The 18,073-nt window shown below is 42.9% G+C and overlaps 1 protein-coding gene across 1 annotated transcript; it reads right to left on the reverse strand.

Annotated features, from left to right (window-relative positions):
- Window positions 1–106: 106 nt before the first annotated feature.
- COG1 (component of oligomeric golgi complex 1) lies at window positions 107–17,848 on the reverse strand. The gene is made up of 14 exons (XM_044674387.1): window positions 17,501–17,848; window positions 12,017–12,261; window positions 11,690–11,871; window positions 11,362–11,532; window positions 10,340–10,496; window positions 9,884–10,094; window positions 8,437–9,216; window positions 5,924–6,070; window positions 4,584–4,745; window positions 2,841–2,968; window positions 2,236–2,344; window positions 1,640–1,749; window positions 1,480–1,558; window positions 107–312 (listed from the first exon to the last, which is right to left on the reverse strand). The coding sequence occupies exons 1-14, from the start codon at window positions 17,846–17,848 to the stop codon at window positions 169–171; spliced, it is 2,973 nt and encodes a 990-aa protein (XP_044530322.1). The 3' UTR covers window positions 107–168.
- Between the last annotated feature and the right edge of the window lie 225 nt (window positions 17,849–18,073).

Consider the following 18,073-nt stretch of genomic DNA (forward strand, 5'->3'; position numbering starts at 1 on the left):
CAATTTCATATTTGAAGTACCTTCTCATAGTCACTAGGGGGCCACATTCCCTCATTGAAACCACAAAAATTGATGGAACTTAGAAACAAATTAGCAGAGGCACTAATAAATACATGGTAATATTTATTTAGAAAAGGAGGGGTACGTCCTGATAAAAATTGCTTCGTTTTATTTAGTCATGTTAGCAAGCCAACTAAGTGTGAAACGAGATGATGGGGTAGATGTGTCTTCCTCTTCTGTGACAGACTGTCTGAACAAGGAACCAGGACGCATCATGACATCATCTGCTCTGGGGAGTGTTGGAAGTACAACCTGCCATTAGATTTAAAGGAAAGTGCCTTAGATTCTATAGGAGATTCTCTTACCTGCTTACCCACCTCCAGTCTTCTGTTCTGAAAGCCACCCAGCACATAAAACTATTGATGTTGCTAGTGAGAAGACCTTTCCCCTATAGTTAAGGTTAGAGAAAGTCTATTTGAAAGAACCACTTTGCTTGACTGGTATTCACTTTTACTTAGGTGACAGAACTAGTAAGTCAAACTTTTAAGGAAAAGAACAAGCTTAATTAAATACACTTCCTTTCAACTGCTCACTCCTTTAGTGTGAATAGGATTTGCCACAGATACCTGAAGAAATTTAATGTTATGAGGAAGTTATGGCACCAGAGGTAAAACAGCTTTGGAATAGGCATAATTTTTTTTTTGTCTTAAATTGTCTTAAATTTTTGCTAATTTGAGAGCATTAGAAGCCCTTCCCTCAGAAATTCTTTCTTGGAGGGAAAGTTGTATATTATATTCTCTAATCCTCTCACCACCACCCTTTAAAAAAAAAAATCTGTCAGATCTAAAAAATTTTAGGATGTTTTCTTAGGAAGTTTCTAAGTTTTAGGAAGCAGGTCCTAACCAGGTGGGTCTACAGAGAATGGGGAAAGAATATATTAACATCTGTTTTTTAGTTATAGATACAGGGCAAACAGCTACATATGAAGGGAAAAGAACTGGTTTGAGTTTTGAAATACCCTAGTAAGACTGGTGCAGGCTTTATTGGATAGCAAACAGCTTGGAAAGGGATTAAGTTTCTTGTTTCCTCCTAACTAAAGTTGTAGAGGATGAAACCATGACTAGGACAAAAGAAGTTTTTCTGTTTTCCAAATGAGTACAACAATTTCAAGGGGCTGGTTATGTAACTCCAGCCCCCCTCCCTAGTATGCTAAATAAAACTCCATCTTGTCTTTTGCAGAATTTTCTATAGTATTAGCAGCCCAAAATACTATCACACCACTATGAGGCTGCTCTGTCTAAACTCAATCATCTTTTTAAACATCTCAGCTTAATCTAGTAAGATCTTGTACTTGTATCGCACCAACATTAAATGCAGCATTAGTGCATGTTGTCATTTAGTTCTTTCTTCCCCAAAAGGCTCTATGGAAAATGGGGAGGGAGAGCCACTGGACAGAGGTTCCAACCTGCGCTCACTAACCTGGTCTTTGGGTTCTGTGCTTCGGCTAGAGGACTTAGCCTTTCGCGTGCTAGTCGTGCTAAGTGGAAGAAGTCCAAACCTGAAAAATGAAACAAAGAAGGTCTCAGAAGAGTAACTAGGAAACCCCAAGGCATAGATATGAAGTCCCTTATGAGCTTACCTGATCTGACTGGATGCCAGTGGCAGTATGTTATGGGGTTCTTGGGAGTTGAAAGCACTGCTCCGGGTAGAAAACTGATTGTCTGTTCCAGTTAGCAATCCAAATAGAACCTGGGGAGTAGGGGTGGGGGAGGAGAATGGGACACACAGGAAAATTAACATGATGATCTTTTATTTATTGCCTTCTTAAAGTATGGAAATATTCTTTTAGGTTAAAAATTGCCTCTGATAAACTTTTCTTCTGCTTTGAGTTGAATAGAATACTAGGCTCTACCCTTAAAAGTGATTTCTTTTCCTACCACTGATCAAAGGAAGTTATTTGTATTTTATTAAGCTTCCCTTGCTGCAATTTTTAAAGGTTAATCTTTATTTCCAGCCACTTGGGGAGGATTTTGTAATGATCATCTGAGTTAAGATTTAACTTGACCTGCCTCAAGCTTACTACCTGCTATAACATGGAGCCTACATATAACTAGAATTTCCTCCACCTTTCTGAGAGGCAACTGCCGACATAACTGCCAAATGCTTTGACTTGTTTATTTTGCAACCTGAACTTCCCCCACACTGGGCTTACAGCTAGTTCCCATCTTGGCTTACTGAGGTTCGTTGCACCAGGCGATTAAGGTTGCTATTTAAGTGTGGTGTAAAGACATCTAGGTCAAATGGATCTATGAGACCTTCTAAGAAGTCTGTTACTTTTTCAATTCTGGAAGAGAAAAAATTGGAATTAGAATTGCTTTTCTTAAAAGAAAACTCTTTAAAAAAAACTATCATACAAACAACCTCTACATGTGCTAGAAAAAACCCAGTACTGGGATTTGTTTTACTTGTTTTTGCTTTTTAAATGGAAGCTTACTTTCTTCCCACAGTTGGCTGCAGAGTAGCCTCCACAATTTTATAATTAATCTCAGACTTGGACTAAAATATTCCTGAGGTCAGATCACAGACCGACATGAAGTTAATTTTTGGGGAAAGAGCCAGATTATACCCTATGGACTTGGGATGGTTGAGATTCAGATAATCTTATTTTCTCTCCACACCTACCACACTGTTAAGCCTGGATTAGTCAGATTCCACATGACCATTAGCAATATGGGCGCTTAGTTTTCAAAGCAAAAATAATTAACATCCAACTTGACCTCTTTACCTCCACCACCACACCCACCCTTCCCCCAAAAGACTTTTAGGAATGGTAAAGCTACCTGGAGTCCTGTTTACTTCGACCACTTTTTACCTCTTCAGTCTTGACTGTCAGCACAATGTTGAGATAACGCAAATCATAAAGTAGTTGCAGTGCTCTGTTCTGAGTCATTGGGAATGTACCTTCTTTCTGCAAATTGTTTTTCCCCAAAACCAAGAGGAATGAGATGTTATATGGGCATACTGAACAGGTTTATTAACCTAACGGTCTCCAAAATTGAAAGGGTGGGGTCACCCTAAAGGGCCCAAGGTGGAGGTATAGTCAACAAGATGCAGCAAGGGAAAACAATGTTGCATGCCTTCGATAGCCAGTTACAGAGTTGGCCTGCTCCCAACATCATTATTGCTTACCTGTATTCCTCTATCCTACCTCACCCCTTCTCTACTATGTACCCTTTTGAGCCACATGTCATTACTGAGGAGAAATGAGATTTAGATCTCCACACATGCTCCTGGGAAAATGCCATAACCCCATTCACCCTATTATCTAGGGCAGTGAGCCACACAATGGGAAGGAATGGATGAATTATGAAAGACCAAATATTGCCTTTTCTTCCTCCAAACCCAGCTCTCTTCCTACTTCCCAGTTATTGTCGGCACCACCTTCTTCCTAGTCAACTTGGTTTACAACCTGGCATCCTTGGCTCCCAAGATTTCCCTCCCACTGTTATATCCAATCATTTACATACTTTGATGTTTCTACTACTTCCACATCTTTTTGATCTTTCCCTATTACCTGGACCACTGCGGCAGCCTCAAACCTTTTCCCCTCTCCAATCATCTGCCACATAAATGCTAGTGATTTTCTAAATGCTTCAGATCTGAGCATGTCAAAAGCACCCTTTCTTGATCAACTCCAATAGCTCACTTGGCCTTTGGGTTCAAATATTTCATCCATTTCACCCCCTTCTAAGATACCTATTTTTTGTGTAAGTTTCATAATGTACAATAATTGCACATGTACATAATTTTTTACAATTAAGTGAATCTACACATACTTTGTGTGCTTAACAATTTTTTGCTGATAAGCATGAGCAATTAAAAGTTTGGAGTTCACTGCTAACCAATCCAGAATTAAGCCTTGGGCAAGTTAAATTTTGCTCTTAATTTAGTTCAACTTAAAAGTTAGATCCATCAATTTATAATAGACTGAAGGCTGATAGCTATAGCCTTCTACTTTAAAAGATAGGCATATCTAGTAAGTTCAGAGGGGGAGGGGACAAGCTAAATCTTGATAGTTCAAGAAAAGACTTTCAACTAAAATTCCAAATTTCTAGATGAAAGAATTCTACCCACTTTCTTAACCTAGTACAAGTTAAAGGTTAGATCTTGGTCATAAAGTTTAAATCCTCCAATATATAGTAGACTAAAGGCTTACACCCTTCTGCTATGAAAGACAGACACATTCTGGAAAAGGGGAGCTGGAAGTCCTAACTACCAATGAGAATTACCTGGTCTGGTAGGAAAGATATAGTCAAGGGCTAAATTTGATTAGCATCAAACTTGGCTGTGTGCACAGGCTTAGGAAGGAAGACTACTTGGAGATTAGTTTCACATTCTCTAAAATGCAAATCAACTAAGAACTCATGGTTGGGAAAAGGTATAATTTAGGTGAGAGAAAAACATTTTTCAATATTCTTTAGTAATTGAGGGTATTGACAGACATATCAAAAAGCTATGACTCCTACATCAGGTTTACTAAAAACACAATGTCTGTTTTATGCACAGATGAGCTGAGTACATACCTTAGCTGACTTATCTTCAGAAAGCTTTTCATAGCCCGCTAATACTTGAACCAGGCAGCCCTTTAGCATCTCCTGTAGTGTAGCCTTTGGCAGGGCATGACCTCCAACCTGATTTATTTCTTGACACAGGCTGAAGAGGAAGGATTGTACATACCAGGATGGCTACAAGAGGCAAATGTGGCCATTTAGAAATTGGTGAGATATGGTTATATGAGGTTTGTTTTAACAGGACTGGGACTTGGCCCTTCTAGTTAGCCATCTCTGCCCCACCCAGAGCTCCTAATGACTTCAAAGAGGAGAACCAGAAAAATAAAAGTGGAATTTTTTTTTTAACCCTTATCTTAGAATCAGTATTAAAGGGGGCAGCTAGGTGGCTCAGTGGATTGAAAGCCAGCCCTAGAGATGGGAGGTCCTGGGTTCAAATCTGATCTCAGACACTAGCAAGTCCTGGGCAATTCACTTAACCCCATTGCCTAGCCCTTACCATTCTTCTGCCTTATTGGTTTCAAGGCAGATGAGTAGTAAGAGAGACATTTGGAGTTGAGTGACTTGCCCGAGGTCACATAGCTAGGAAGCATCTGAAGACGAGGAACCTCCCATCTTCAGGCCTAGCTTTCTATGCACTGGGCTACCTAGCTGCCCTTCAACAAGGTAGACTAGATTGTTTATGAAGCCATGCTTTATAGGAGTGTGGGAGGGTTACATCACAACTTGAAGTGCTTAATTGATATAAGTTCCTAACCAGCATTCCCTACATGACATGATTGTTCTCCTTAAAAAGGAGAAGCTTCAGGAAACTGGATGCCTAGTGTCTCAGTTGCCACTAGTCAATAGTGTGCCCTGGATAAGTGATGTAACCCCTTTTCCCACTAGTGCTTCACCAGAAAATTACAACAAACCATAGCATAGGCTCTTCATCATGGATGACTTCATGATATGAATAAAGAGTTTTCATGTTCTTATTTAATTTCTAAAATTTTAAAAGGTAGGTGGTGGGGCAACAAGGGGGCTCCATGGAAAGAGCTCCAAGCCTGGAGATGGAGACTAGGTTCAAGTCGGACCTCACACTTAGCTGTGTGACGCTGAGCAAGTTACTTAACCCTCATTGCCTAGCCCTTCCTGCTCTCTGCCTTGGAACTGAGACAGTATGGATTCTAAGACGGAAGGGTTTTGGGTTTTTTTATAAAGGTATGTAATATAAGAACTATTTTGGGGAGCATAGAAAACCAAATATGGCTCAGAAAAGTGGTGGTATGCCCAAAGATAAGTGATCACATCAGGATCTGAACCCAGATTTGTGAATTTTTTTTCCTGCTCACATGAAAAAAAGACTACCTCACCTGTACAGGCAATCGAATCTTGGATGTTACACTGCTCCCAGTTTCTGTCTCCTCCTGGATTTCCAGTTCATCCCAGTTGGTGGCCATACCTAGGATAGAGCCAGCATTACCTAGAAGTAATGACTGGGTGAAATCATGAACCAGGACCTGGCAATCAAAGAAAGAGACTTAGTAGAAAATGTGACATACGTCCAGGGTAGCTAAAAATTATACCCCAGAAAGGGCCATAATCATTTCCCCTTGTTTCTAAGTTTCTAGAAGCAGCACATGGGACATTCTTGTTACTTATAGGATGGCAACATTGCTTTCTAATAAAGTTAGCAATTCAATAGAAACTACTAGTCAGAAACATGATTTTGGAAGAGAACGTGTTCTTTCTAGGGAGAAGAGTCGACGAAGAAACCACTTTTACCCAGAAGGGATCTCATATTTTTGGCTGATGAAGGAGAACACCAGTTCTTAAGGTCATGATGCTAAATAGAAATATGTTGGGGAAATAGGAGTTCCTGCATTTGAATAGTTTGGCAAGAAGAAAAAAATCCTCTAATGATTGTGCACTTTTTCTAGTTCCTTTAAAGCCCCCGTATTCACTTTCCACAAAGACCTTTTACTAAGAACAATGAAACCATTCAACCTGAGATCTCTCAATTTCCCTTCCATACTTTACATCTTCCTCTTGTCTAAGAGAATAAAGTGGCTCTCTTTAAGACAAATCTTTCTAATTGTGCTTTTGATCCACCCCTTCCCATTTCCAGGACCCTGCTCCATCGATCAATTACCCCAATGTACTTCAGTTAATCCCCAATATTTTTCTCTACTGGCTTACTCCCCTTCTCTAGTCTCTCCTTAAAAACAAAATCCTCCCCTAGCAAACTACTGTATCCTTTCCAATTCTAAACTACTGGCAAGAGTAGTCTATATTGGATGCCTCTTCTTCACCAGTTCATGCCAGTTCAACTAGTAGTTATACCTCTTAACATTGATAACTGTTCTGTCCATGATATTCTTCCCCCTTAGCTTCTGCCACACTGTACACTCCTGATTCTCCTAACTCTTCAAATGCTATTTCTGCTGTAACCTCACCCTCCAACTGTCTAAATGCAAGCTTTTCCCAAGGTTCTATCCTTAGCTTTCTCTTTCTGCTCTACACTTCCCCTCAGCACTCTTCATCCAGTGCCACAATTTAAACTATGACCTTCTAGAGACAATCCCTAAATATGTCACATATTCTGGACTTTCCAATGTCCTACTGGAAATTCATTAGGCAATGGGGAGCCACTGGGAGTTTGCCCCCTCCCCACTCCCTACAGAGGAAAAGGGAGAGAGAGGAGTGGGAGAGGGAGTACTTTATACTGGGAAGATTAATCTAGCCATGATATATAGGGTAGATTGGAGTAATGGAGGGAGACTAGAGGCAGTCATCCAAGGGAGATGGTCTGAAGAAGGTAAGGATCCTCAAAAGGATTTAGTTACTGACAGAATGAAGAAGAAGGTCAAGCCTTGGAGAATGAAATGTCAATAGTGTCATGAACCTAACAGGTTTAGAGATCTGAGGATGTGATAGCCTGAATGTCTCACTGGCAGCTCAAATTCAACATAGCCCAAACTAAATTTTTCTAATCTTTCAATTACAAGATTTAAAACCTTGAAGTTTTAAAAGGAAGACCTCCCTCCTTCATCTGCATCCAATCAGCTAACAGGTCTTTTAAGTCTACCTTAAAATCTCTAAAAGTTGTCCCCACTCCATCTCTATTGCCGCTTCCTGTGCCTCTAAGCCTATCTGCCCTGGGCTATTACAGTCTGGCCTCTCACTGCCCCAATTCACACTAAACACTACTGCTAGATTAATCATCCTAATGTTCACGTCTAAACACAGTTGTTCAGTCATGGCCGACTCTTTGTGACTACATGGACTACAGCAATCCATGGAGTTTTCTTGGCAAGGATACTGGAGTGGTTTGCCATTTCCTTTCTCCAGTGGATTCTTTTGACAGGCAATCAGAAGTTAAAGGATTTGTCAAGCTAGGGAGTATCTGAGGATAGATTTGAACCCAGGTCTTCCTGACTCCAGGCCTAGTGCCCTTAACCACTAAGCGCTTGCTAAACAACCTGCAGGGACTCCCCTACCCCTAAGGAAATCCAAACTCCTTAGCCTTGAAATCTGAGACACACCCCTCACCCAGCCAAGAACAAAAACTGGTTCCAATGGACTAATACACAGATCCGAGTTCTCCAGCCAAATTGCACTAGTTAACAATCCTTTCACAGCTGAAGTTTTCTACTTCATCTCTCCTATTCCTCGTGCCTGGAATACTTTTTTCTACCTGTCTTCACCTGTTGAAATCCTAAAGCCTAGTTCCAGTGCCACCTCTTCCATATAGTCTTCCCTGATCATTCCAGCTACAAGTAAATTTTTGTTCCGTTTTGTACTTCCTTTCTCCCTCTCCCTCCTTCCTTTTCCCCCATATCTCTCTCTGTGTCCCTCCCTCCCCTTCTTTCCCCCCCCCTCATACATTTGTGATAGCCATGCTCCACAGCCGGTATCCCAGCAGGCTCTGCTCCAGGAGCTGCTCTTTGACTTCCTGCCATTTTGCTAGAACAGGATTCACTTCCTGAGCTTTTCCTTTTGCCTGTTTCTTTGTGGCCCGAGGCTCCCTGATGGGTTTCTCTGAGCTGCCCGATTTGCCCAAAATACATCGCTTCAGATGGGGACATAGTTCTCCAAGGGACTGGCAAAGCCTGGCCATGAATAGGACGGAGGAGAGCTTGGAACGCCTGAGTGTGTGGGTGGGTCCCTGCAGCACCGCCTCGGCCCCTTGCAGCTCTGCACGCACACACGCCACGATCTGCTCGGTGCAGGCCGCACAGTGGTTCCGGAGCATTCCCTCCACGGTGCCGGCATCCGAGTACCTATCAAAGGCAGAGTTCTTGGCCTGCGCCCCTGAGGCCTCCTTGGGTGCATCTGAGGGAAGGTACGACAAGAGGTCATCCAGTTTGACCTTCAGTTTGGAGTCCAGAGCAAGACAAAAACTCTGAACGTAGGGGCTCAGGGCCTGGGCTTTCATGGAGAGGCCGCTGCTGGCACACTGGCTCCGGTTTGCCACGTTGACCCACGCAGCATCTGAGGGCAAGTCAGAAGGACTCTCTGACCAGAGAAAGAGAGACATGTTGTGCTCAAACTGGACCTGCTTGTTGGGAGAGGCACTGGAACTGGCTTCAAGTTCCTGCAAAGCAGAAACCAGAAGCTTTTTGGAGCTGTTGGAGATGGAGTCAAAGCCATCTCTTGTCAGTGTCTAGGAGAAAATGAGAAAGAATCCCAATCAGAAGCATCCACCATAGCCCACTGGCGCCCAATTCCACCCCCCTCCTTCCTTCCCCTTCCCCCCCCCCCCCCCCCGTTAGCATTTTCTTCCATCTCCAACATTTATCTTCTGTTTATTCATCTATGGCAGATTGTATCACCCAGACAGGGACCGGACTTTGAGGGCAGGGACCATTTTCCATTCTGTCTTTTAACTGCCAGGTCCCATGACAGACATTTAATTCAATTCCATGAGCATTTTCTATGTTGTTGCTAGCATTTCCCCCCCAATTTTTTCTTTTAATCTGTCAAAGGCTGGCTTTTTTATAAAGTCTGGTCTCACTTTGGCATCTGGAACTAAGCTGATTTTTTTTTAAACCTTTTCTTTCTTAATAATAAATCTAAAACAGAAGGGCAAGGGCTAGGCGAACAAGATTAAGTGACTGGCCCAGAGTCACAAAATAATAACTGAAGCCAGATTTGAACCTAGATCCTCCTGACTCCAGGCCACTGGAGCCACCTGGCTGCCCCAACCATGCTAATTTGTAAGACAATAATTCACAAAGTAAGCTAAGCAACCCTGGTCAGCCATACACAGAAGAGACTTCAAGCTAAAAGGAGTTTCTCCTTAACCAAACCTACATCTGCCCTCCCTTCACCTGTAATCGGTCAAGGAACAACTGCTGCAGCAAGTCTTCCCAGAAGGAGATGGGCTTATCCAGAAGGCGCCGGCACACCACCTCCCAGCTGTGGCTCATTGATTCACTGGTGAGCAGTTCCCATACGGCATCCCGAATCCCTGCAAGGCCTTTCAGGCTCTTGACGTAAACCAGCAAATTGGTGATCCCGGTTTTGATATCCTCATGACACCTACAACACAACCATTTTCTTTTGAGTCCCTTATCAATGTGTAACCTATTTCCAATATTATCCCTCATAGATGTGATGCTTTTTCCCCTTGGGCTGAAACAGTGACATATTTTTGAGTGGGTTGTATGCCTGAAGATCACAGAGCAGCGGCACTCAGGAAAGCCAACATCACACACTCTGCCGCATAGAAACATGAAAAGCAGCCTCTGCTACCAGCCTACAGAAACCTCTCCCTGGTGGCTTACATATTGATCCATTTTTGTAGAGTATCTTTCAAGTACTCCTCATTGATAGGGTGTGCAAGAGTTCGAAGTGTTGGCTGGAACTCCATGATGGAGGCTGGGAGGTGTTTGAACCAGCTGCACAACTTCATCTCTTGTAAGACACTGATGATGCCTTTTCCTAAACAGATGAAGCCAGGTGGTCAACAGTAGTTTAAACCAAATAAAAAGAAGTCTTCCAGTCTTCCTCTTCCTATGGGCAGGTCTGAAAGGATTAACTGAAGGTGAATGAGATCTTTATCCCTGGAGCCAATACTTGGAGTGGGAAGAATAAAGGAACACACACATCTCTCTGTCTCTCTTCCTAAAGTAGGGAACAGGAAAAGAAGGGGGAAAAGTAGGAAGAGACTACTGGGAGTGGGAGGTGGGGAATGTTTTATAGTGGTATATATGAATTCAAATGTGAAAAATCAGAATTACTTCTGATTTTTAAAAACGTGGAAACATGGGAAGTTTCCCCACTCCTATGCCCTTCAAATACTCTCTAGAGATAGTCAGCAGACAACTCTTTCCCCTGGATTTCAATCATGTCTAGTGGTAGGGACATGGACCAAATGACACCTTAAGACCCATCCTGTCTTCTAATGCCTTTGAAAAAGAAAGAAGAGCCATTGTACTTAAAGGCATATCAAGGGGGCAGCTGGGTGGCTCAGTGGATTGAGAGCCAGGTCTAGAGACAAGAGGTCCTAGGTTCAGATCTGGCCTCAGATACTTCCTAGCTGTGTGACCCTAGGCAAGTCACTTAACCCCTATTGACTGGCCCTTACCACCCTTCTGACACAGTATTGACTCCAAAATGGAAGATAAGGGCTTTAAAAAATTAAATGATTGATTGATTAAAAATTTCAAAAAAAAAAAAAAAGGCATATCAGGAAACATATAAGGAAGCTAGGTCTGTTCTGAGTTCAAAAGAGAAGTAAATTAGAGTTGAATTGGAATGATACCATTCTCTTAAGTACCAAAGGGAAGTTGAAAAGGAAGTTCACCTGCAAGCTGCTGGCTTGTGACAGAGTCCAGGGTGGAAAAGAGTAAGCCACATGGCAGTGCTGGATCAGGTAGCACACCTTCAGGTAAGGTGTAGAAGAGGGCATGGGCTTGGTACAGAGTGGTGGCCAGCAGCTCCACTAATGAACAAATCTGAGCTTTAATACCAGCACCTATAAGAAGAAAACATCTTTTACTGAAATAAGACAGGAGTATCATTTTAAATATAACTATGAAAGATGAAAGTCCATGATCAAAAATAATCTCAGAGAAGCCATTCTCTCTTAGCTTATGAGGATCAAATCTCAAAGGGAAACAAGTTCTATCTACCGTGGTGTGGCTGATTGAGAAGCTGCTGAATGGCTGCTTTTCTGGCTAACAAGAAATCCGTGAGGGCCTGGCGAGGAGAACTATCTTCTAGGAGCATGATTGAGGACAAGGCCTCCGCAACAGCCTGGTCAGACACAGCTTGGCATCTAAGTATCATCTTGGTTTCATGCAGGATGGTTGACCTGGGAAGAAATAAAATGAAAGGGCAAAAGAGATGACAAAACCAATCAAGCATCTTAAGTGGCAGAACAAAAAAAAAGGAATAATTCACAAACCATGAGGCTCCAGAATCAACCCATGAAATGATCTTCAGCATTAATGACTCACCGGAAGTGGCTGGCTGCTGCCACCTGACGGACGAGTATTGGGAAACGGGCAAGAACAGGGCTATAACAGCCACTGGACGAGTCCAGCTGGAGCAGGCCATGAAGGTGGCAGCAGAGCAGGTAGAGCTGGGTGGCATGTAGGTACTGAGAGGCTTCCATAGAGCTCCAGATTTTCTCAGGAATCTCCAAGAGTAGCTTGATCTGGGCAGCCATGCTGTAGAATTTCTCCTGGGAGGGCTGCTGGGGCTGTAGGAAAAATCAAATGAAACACTGGGGAGCCCAAACTTTTATTATCCATCACCCAGTGAGAAGGCTGGGGACTAGTTTTGGACAAGAAACCTGAATCATGGTTAAGCTCTATCAAGGGACAAGGGAAGCTTGGCTCTGTGGAATTTCAGAGGGTAGATAACCACTATGTTTAGCTATGCAGCACTGTTACTCAGTTCCATGGAAAGAGGAGACATTGGAAGAATCAAGCTCTTTTCTCATCCACATGTCAAACTTCCATCATTTGCCTTGATTTCTCTTCAGCATTTCAATTCAACTCAACAAATAATCATTAAGCACCTATGTATGCCAGGCACTGTGCTAGGGTCTGGGGATATAAAGGCAAAAACAAGTCAGCCCTTGCCCTCATGAAGCTTACAGTCTAATGAAGGAAACCAAAATGTACACTTCTCAATAGAACCAATAAGTGTAAATATGAGGCTAGGCCTTGTTGGGGAGAGGGCAACTAAGCTAGGCTTTGAAGGAATCTCAGGATTCTACAGTTGGAGGTAAAAAGAACAATGCAGAAATAGGGGATGGCAAAGGTGGGAGCTGGAATGTCAGTATATAGCTAAAGCTATCAAGTCAGTTTGGCTGAAGAAGACAGAATGATGAAATAAGGCTGGAGAGACAGGTGGGAGCTAGATTATGGAGTTATTTAAATGCCAAGCTGAGGATTTTATTTTTTTCTAGAGGCAATGAAGAGCCACTGAAAATATCTGTGAAGGAAATTAAATCTATGTTGGGAACATCAATTTGGCTGCTCTGTGTCGACATTCCTTCTCCCTTGGGTTTCTTGGGACATCTCTTGATTCTTTTTTCTACCTCTGAATATTCTTGTCTTCCTCAATAGTTTCTTTTCCTCCTCCTATCCCCTAAATATGAGTGACCCCCCCCACCCTCCACCCCACCCCCCCCCCCGAAAAGACCAGCCTCTGCTCTTCTCTTTCTTTGCTCTCATGTCTCATCCAATGCCAATTTCAACTGCACAGAGGCCTCACAAATCTGCAGGCCTACCTTCTCTGCCACGTTCTAGGCTCAGGTTTTGAATCGCTTGCTGGATGTATCCATTATAATAGCCTCATGTAAACTTCAAATATCTGAATATGACCATGGATATCCTCATGTCTAAAACTGAAGTCATTTCTCCAAAAAAGAAAGAAAAAAACTAGCTTCCTATATATCCCATTCTGTTTTTCTTAATTATTTCTTCCCATGTCAACATGTTTACCTGGATGCAAAATATATGACAGATCCTTGGGTGAGTGGAGATGGAGGGATATTGGGAGAAATTTTGATGATGTTAAAAAGATATTAATAAAAATTTATTTTAAAAAATAACAAACAGTATGCTGTAAGTGAATATTGTCGTGGGCAGAGATGACCCATAATATAAACAATTATCTTGCTGAGGGGTATTTTGAGCAGGATACCTCCCCTCTATAGTGGACAAGTCTTGAAATACTGCCTGCTGGCTCCTCCCCACTCCCCAGTTTTGGATTTGGTCACCTGACAAACTTTGATTTAAACCTATGATTTCCCAGGAGGGTTTTTCACCTCTGCCTGATGACTGCCTTTAGTCAGTATCAGAGCCTGTCCTATGCCAACTAAGAGCTGGGGATTTTACATGAATGGTTCTACCAGGATTCAAGTTTTAATCTTGAAGTTGGCTTTAACTCCCTCAGTCTTGCTTTCCATAGTCAGCGAGTCACTGAGTCCTGTCAATTCTTCTAAATTCTCCCATATACATCCTTCCTTTTCCACTACTGAGTTCAGTACCTGAACCCTTCAGCCTACTACAACAGATTCCTAAAATTAATTCCCTGCCTCTGGTCCTTGTCCCCTCTACCACAGCAGCCAAGATTAATCATCTTCAGACACAGCTTTGTTCATATCAGCACCTTGTTCAAAACTCCTCAGAAGGGACTAGATAAAGCCTGTTATTCAAGGCCCTTCAGGTTTAAGCCTTGAGCTTTCATCTAGCCTTGGCTCAGATTAAACCTTAATATGAACTCTCCCCTCCAGGAAAACTAGCTTCCTCACTATCAGAATAGATCTTATCAGGGCTGCTAGGTGGCTCAGTAGCACCAGGCTTAAAATCAGGAAGACCAGGGTTCAAACATAACCCCAGATACTCCCCCTAGCTGAGTGGTCTGGGCAAGTCACTTAACTCCTTACCACTCTTCTGCCTAGGAAACTGATTCTAAGACAAAAGATAAGGGCTTAAAAAAAAGAGAGATCTTATCCTTCCCCATAAAGCCTAGCTTTTATTTTCCTTTTGGCCCTCTTATTTCGACCTATCTTCTCCTCTTTCATTGTCTGTCTTTATAACTACCCAAATCTCACCTCCAATGAAGGTCTCCCTGACCAGCTCCATGGGATTCTCTTCTCTAAATTCCTATAACAATTATTTGGCCAACTAATCATATACCCTTGGGATATTTCTTCTATGGAGTTCTTCAACTGTCATTCAAACTTTTCATGGTTATTTAGCTTCTCACCTCTACTATTACCCAATTAGACTACAAAGTCCTTGAGTACAGGTCATTTAATTCTTTGTATTCCTCACAGAGCACTGCACAGAGTAGGCACTCAAACAGATATGAGGCAGCTAAGTAGCACAGTGCCTAGAGGAGCAAGCCTTGAGTCAGGAAGACCTGGCTTCAAAAATGACTTCAGATACTTCCTAGCTGTGTGACCCTGGACAAATCATTTAATTCTAATTGCCTAGCTTTGCTGCTCTTTTGCCTTGGAACTAATACTTGTATCAATTCTAAGTCAGAAGGTAAGGGCTTAAAAAAATAATTGAAGTGATTTTGATTTTGGAGTAAGAATCTTATATAATAAGTCCCTAGATAGCTACCATGAGAAGAAGCCCATTCCTAGAATCTTAAGATGGAAAGTATGTACACATTTTTCAATAACTTTTCATTTGATGGTGCATTGTTACTACTAAATTCATTATTATGATATTATCAAGTGATGCTGAGGCAAAGTATATCCTGCAATAACTATAGAATCCATATCTGAAAATACAGATTTCAAATAAATTTCAAAATGAAGGGAGTGCTGCCAACTTTCCCAGGCTCTACAAGAGCTCAACTTTTTAAATTAGATTCATCTAAAAAACAGCAAAAGCCTTGGGGTTCCTTCAAGGGCAATAGGTCATAGAATTCAAGTCAACAAACATTTATTAAGTTCCTAGACACTGTGCCAAAGTAGTTAGGTGGCACAGTGGATAAGAGTGCCCATCCTAAATTCAGGATGGCTCATCTTTCTGAGTTCAAATCTGACCTCACACACTTTACTAGCTGTGTATGGCCCTGGGAAAGTCACTTAACCTTGCCTCAGTTTCCTCATTTGTAAAATAAACTGGAAAAAGAAATGGCAAACCACTCCAGTATCTTGGCCAAGAAAATGCTAAATGGGGTCACAAAGAGTTAGGTGTGATTGAAACCAATTCAACAAAAAGCCACCATGCTAGAACCTGGAAATACAAAGACCAAACAAATCTTAATCCTCTTAAATTCTATAGGTAAATGCAACAGCATACAGGTAAATACAAAGTAATTTTAAGAGAGAGTACCCTGATAAATTCCAGTCTCAGGCTCCCACACCAATTTTGCCTTAGGCTTTGTCAAATCCCAAACTTGGAGTATTACTATCACTCTGTTCTACTCCTCTCACTTACATCAGAATGAAGCTAGAGGAAACTGAGGAAGTCATATAGCATCAGTTCTGTACATATTTGTCATCTAATCTCAACTATCCAAGCAAAACAATTCTTTTACTACTCCCCAGCTGAAGACCCATCTGACTCTCCATAACAGCTGTCCCAAAACTCTTCTCAAGTTTCCCATGATACTTCTCTCTCACCCACTCAGCTGAAATTCTCTCCTTTATCCAGAAAAATCAAGGTCATTCTCAGAAAGCTCAGCCTTCTCATCTTGATATCATCCCTCACTATTTCTTTCCTTGCTCTAGTCTCTGATGAAAAGGAGCATCTCACCAAGGATAACCCTTCTACATATACCCTCGATCCTCTCCTTTCCCATATTTTTCAGCAGTGTGTCTCCCTGTGATCCCTTATCTCTTGCATCTTTAAAAAAGCCTTACGAAACTCCACTGTCCATGCTAGATATAGCTTTCCTCCCTTTCTTGGCAAACAACTTGAAAAAGCTCAAAAGTTTATGCTACGGCATCTAGGTGGTTCAGTGGATAGAGAGCTAGGGCAGGATATAGGAAGTCCTGGATTCAAATCTGGCCTTAGACCCTTCTTAGCTGTGTAATCCTGGGCAAATCACTTAACCTTAACTGTTTAGCCTTTACCATTCATTGGAACCAATACTTAGTATTGATTCTAAAACAGAAGGTAAGGGTTTAAAAAAAATGTATGCTTATTACCTTCACTTCCTCTCCTCCAACTTGCTTTTTCTCAGCCCTTTGCAATTTGGCCTCTGACCTTAATTTTGATGTTGTTCTTGGGGTCATTCAGTCGTTTCCCACTCTTCAAGATCCCATTTAGGATATTCTTGGCAAAAACACTTGAAGTGGTTTGCCATTTCCTTTCCCAGGTTACTTACAGATGAGGAAACTGAGGCTAAGAGGGTTAAGAATGAGACACAACTGAACAACAATACAGGTTTATGTTTGTAAAGTGCTTTAAAAACCTTCCAGCACTCTATAAATGCTAGCTATTAGTAATCCCTCAGTAGAAGATAAACCTCCTTAAAGCAGGGCAGTCCTTCCAGATTTTTTCTCCACATTCTTTAAACCCAACCAATCATTGCCTTAGACATTTGTCTTTTGGCCTAGACGTGGAATTTCAATCATGTTGGAAATCCCCCTCAAAGGAAACTCCTTTCTATCACCATTGCTGATCGGCAATAGTCCTTCGATGTATAAGCTTGGACTTTTTTGCTTGATGTGCTTGGGAGCCCAGGACTAAGGCTAGCCCTCCCTGCACTACCCTCGGGATGCCTCTTCCTATGCCTGGCACAAAGCAGGTGTGTGTGAAATGGGATAGAATCCCTGGATTAAAAGTGGTCCCTCTTTAGGAGCCCATCAAGGTGGTCCCCCCCCCCCCGCAGGCTGGGAGGTCACCAGCTACATAAGGAGGAAGCACTCGGGGGAGGGGGGTGTGGAATGCTTAGGGTGGGTCAGTTGCAGGGATGGGTGGGGGCGGAGTCTGGGCGGGGCTTGAGGAATGGGGCGGGACCTGCGGGGTGCGCGCAGGGCGCGACGCTGCCGTAGCCGTAGCGGAGGCGGTGGCCGTGGAGTGGCTCTGCTGGCGGAGACGCGCACAGCACTGGTCCGTAGCCCTCACGGCGTCCAGCAGCCCTTCGGCGCAGCAGCGCATCTGTCCGATGGTGTCGGCCGCCTCGATCAGGTCGCGGTAGCGCTCGCCCACCATCTGCCGCAGTTCCTCCTTCTTGTGCTCGATCTCCGCTCGTACCTGCCGCTCCAGACCGCGGATCTCTTCCGCTCCATGTGCCTCAAACAGTGCTTCGGCATCCCGCAGCTCAAGACGCTTCAGAGCCTGCGAACCACCCACCGCAGCCGCCATCCTGGCGCTAGCTTCACTGTGGGACGGGGAGGGGCAGGGCGGCCAGGTGGGAGGTCACTTCCGCCAGACTTCCGGGCCGCCCTCGCCATCTTTGTTTGGGGGTGGGCACTTCCGCTCGCCATGGAAGCTGTATTTGTTGGGAGGGGTTACGTGGCTAGTTCTGAGGCGCCATGTTTGTTAGGGGCAGGCTTGCCCGCTTCAAAGTTTTACCCTATAGTGGAAGCA

The sequence above is a fragment of the Gracilinanus agilis genome, chromosome 4 (genome assembly GCF_016433145.1).
Source record: "Gracilinanus agilis isolate LMUSP501 chromosome 4, AgileGrace, whole genome shotgun sequence".
NCBI lineage: Eukaryota > Metazoa > Chordata > Mammalia > Didelphimorphia > Didelphidae > Gracilinanus > Gracilinanus agilis.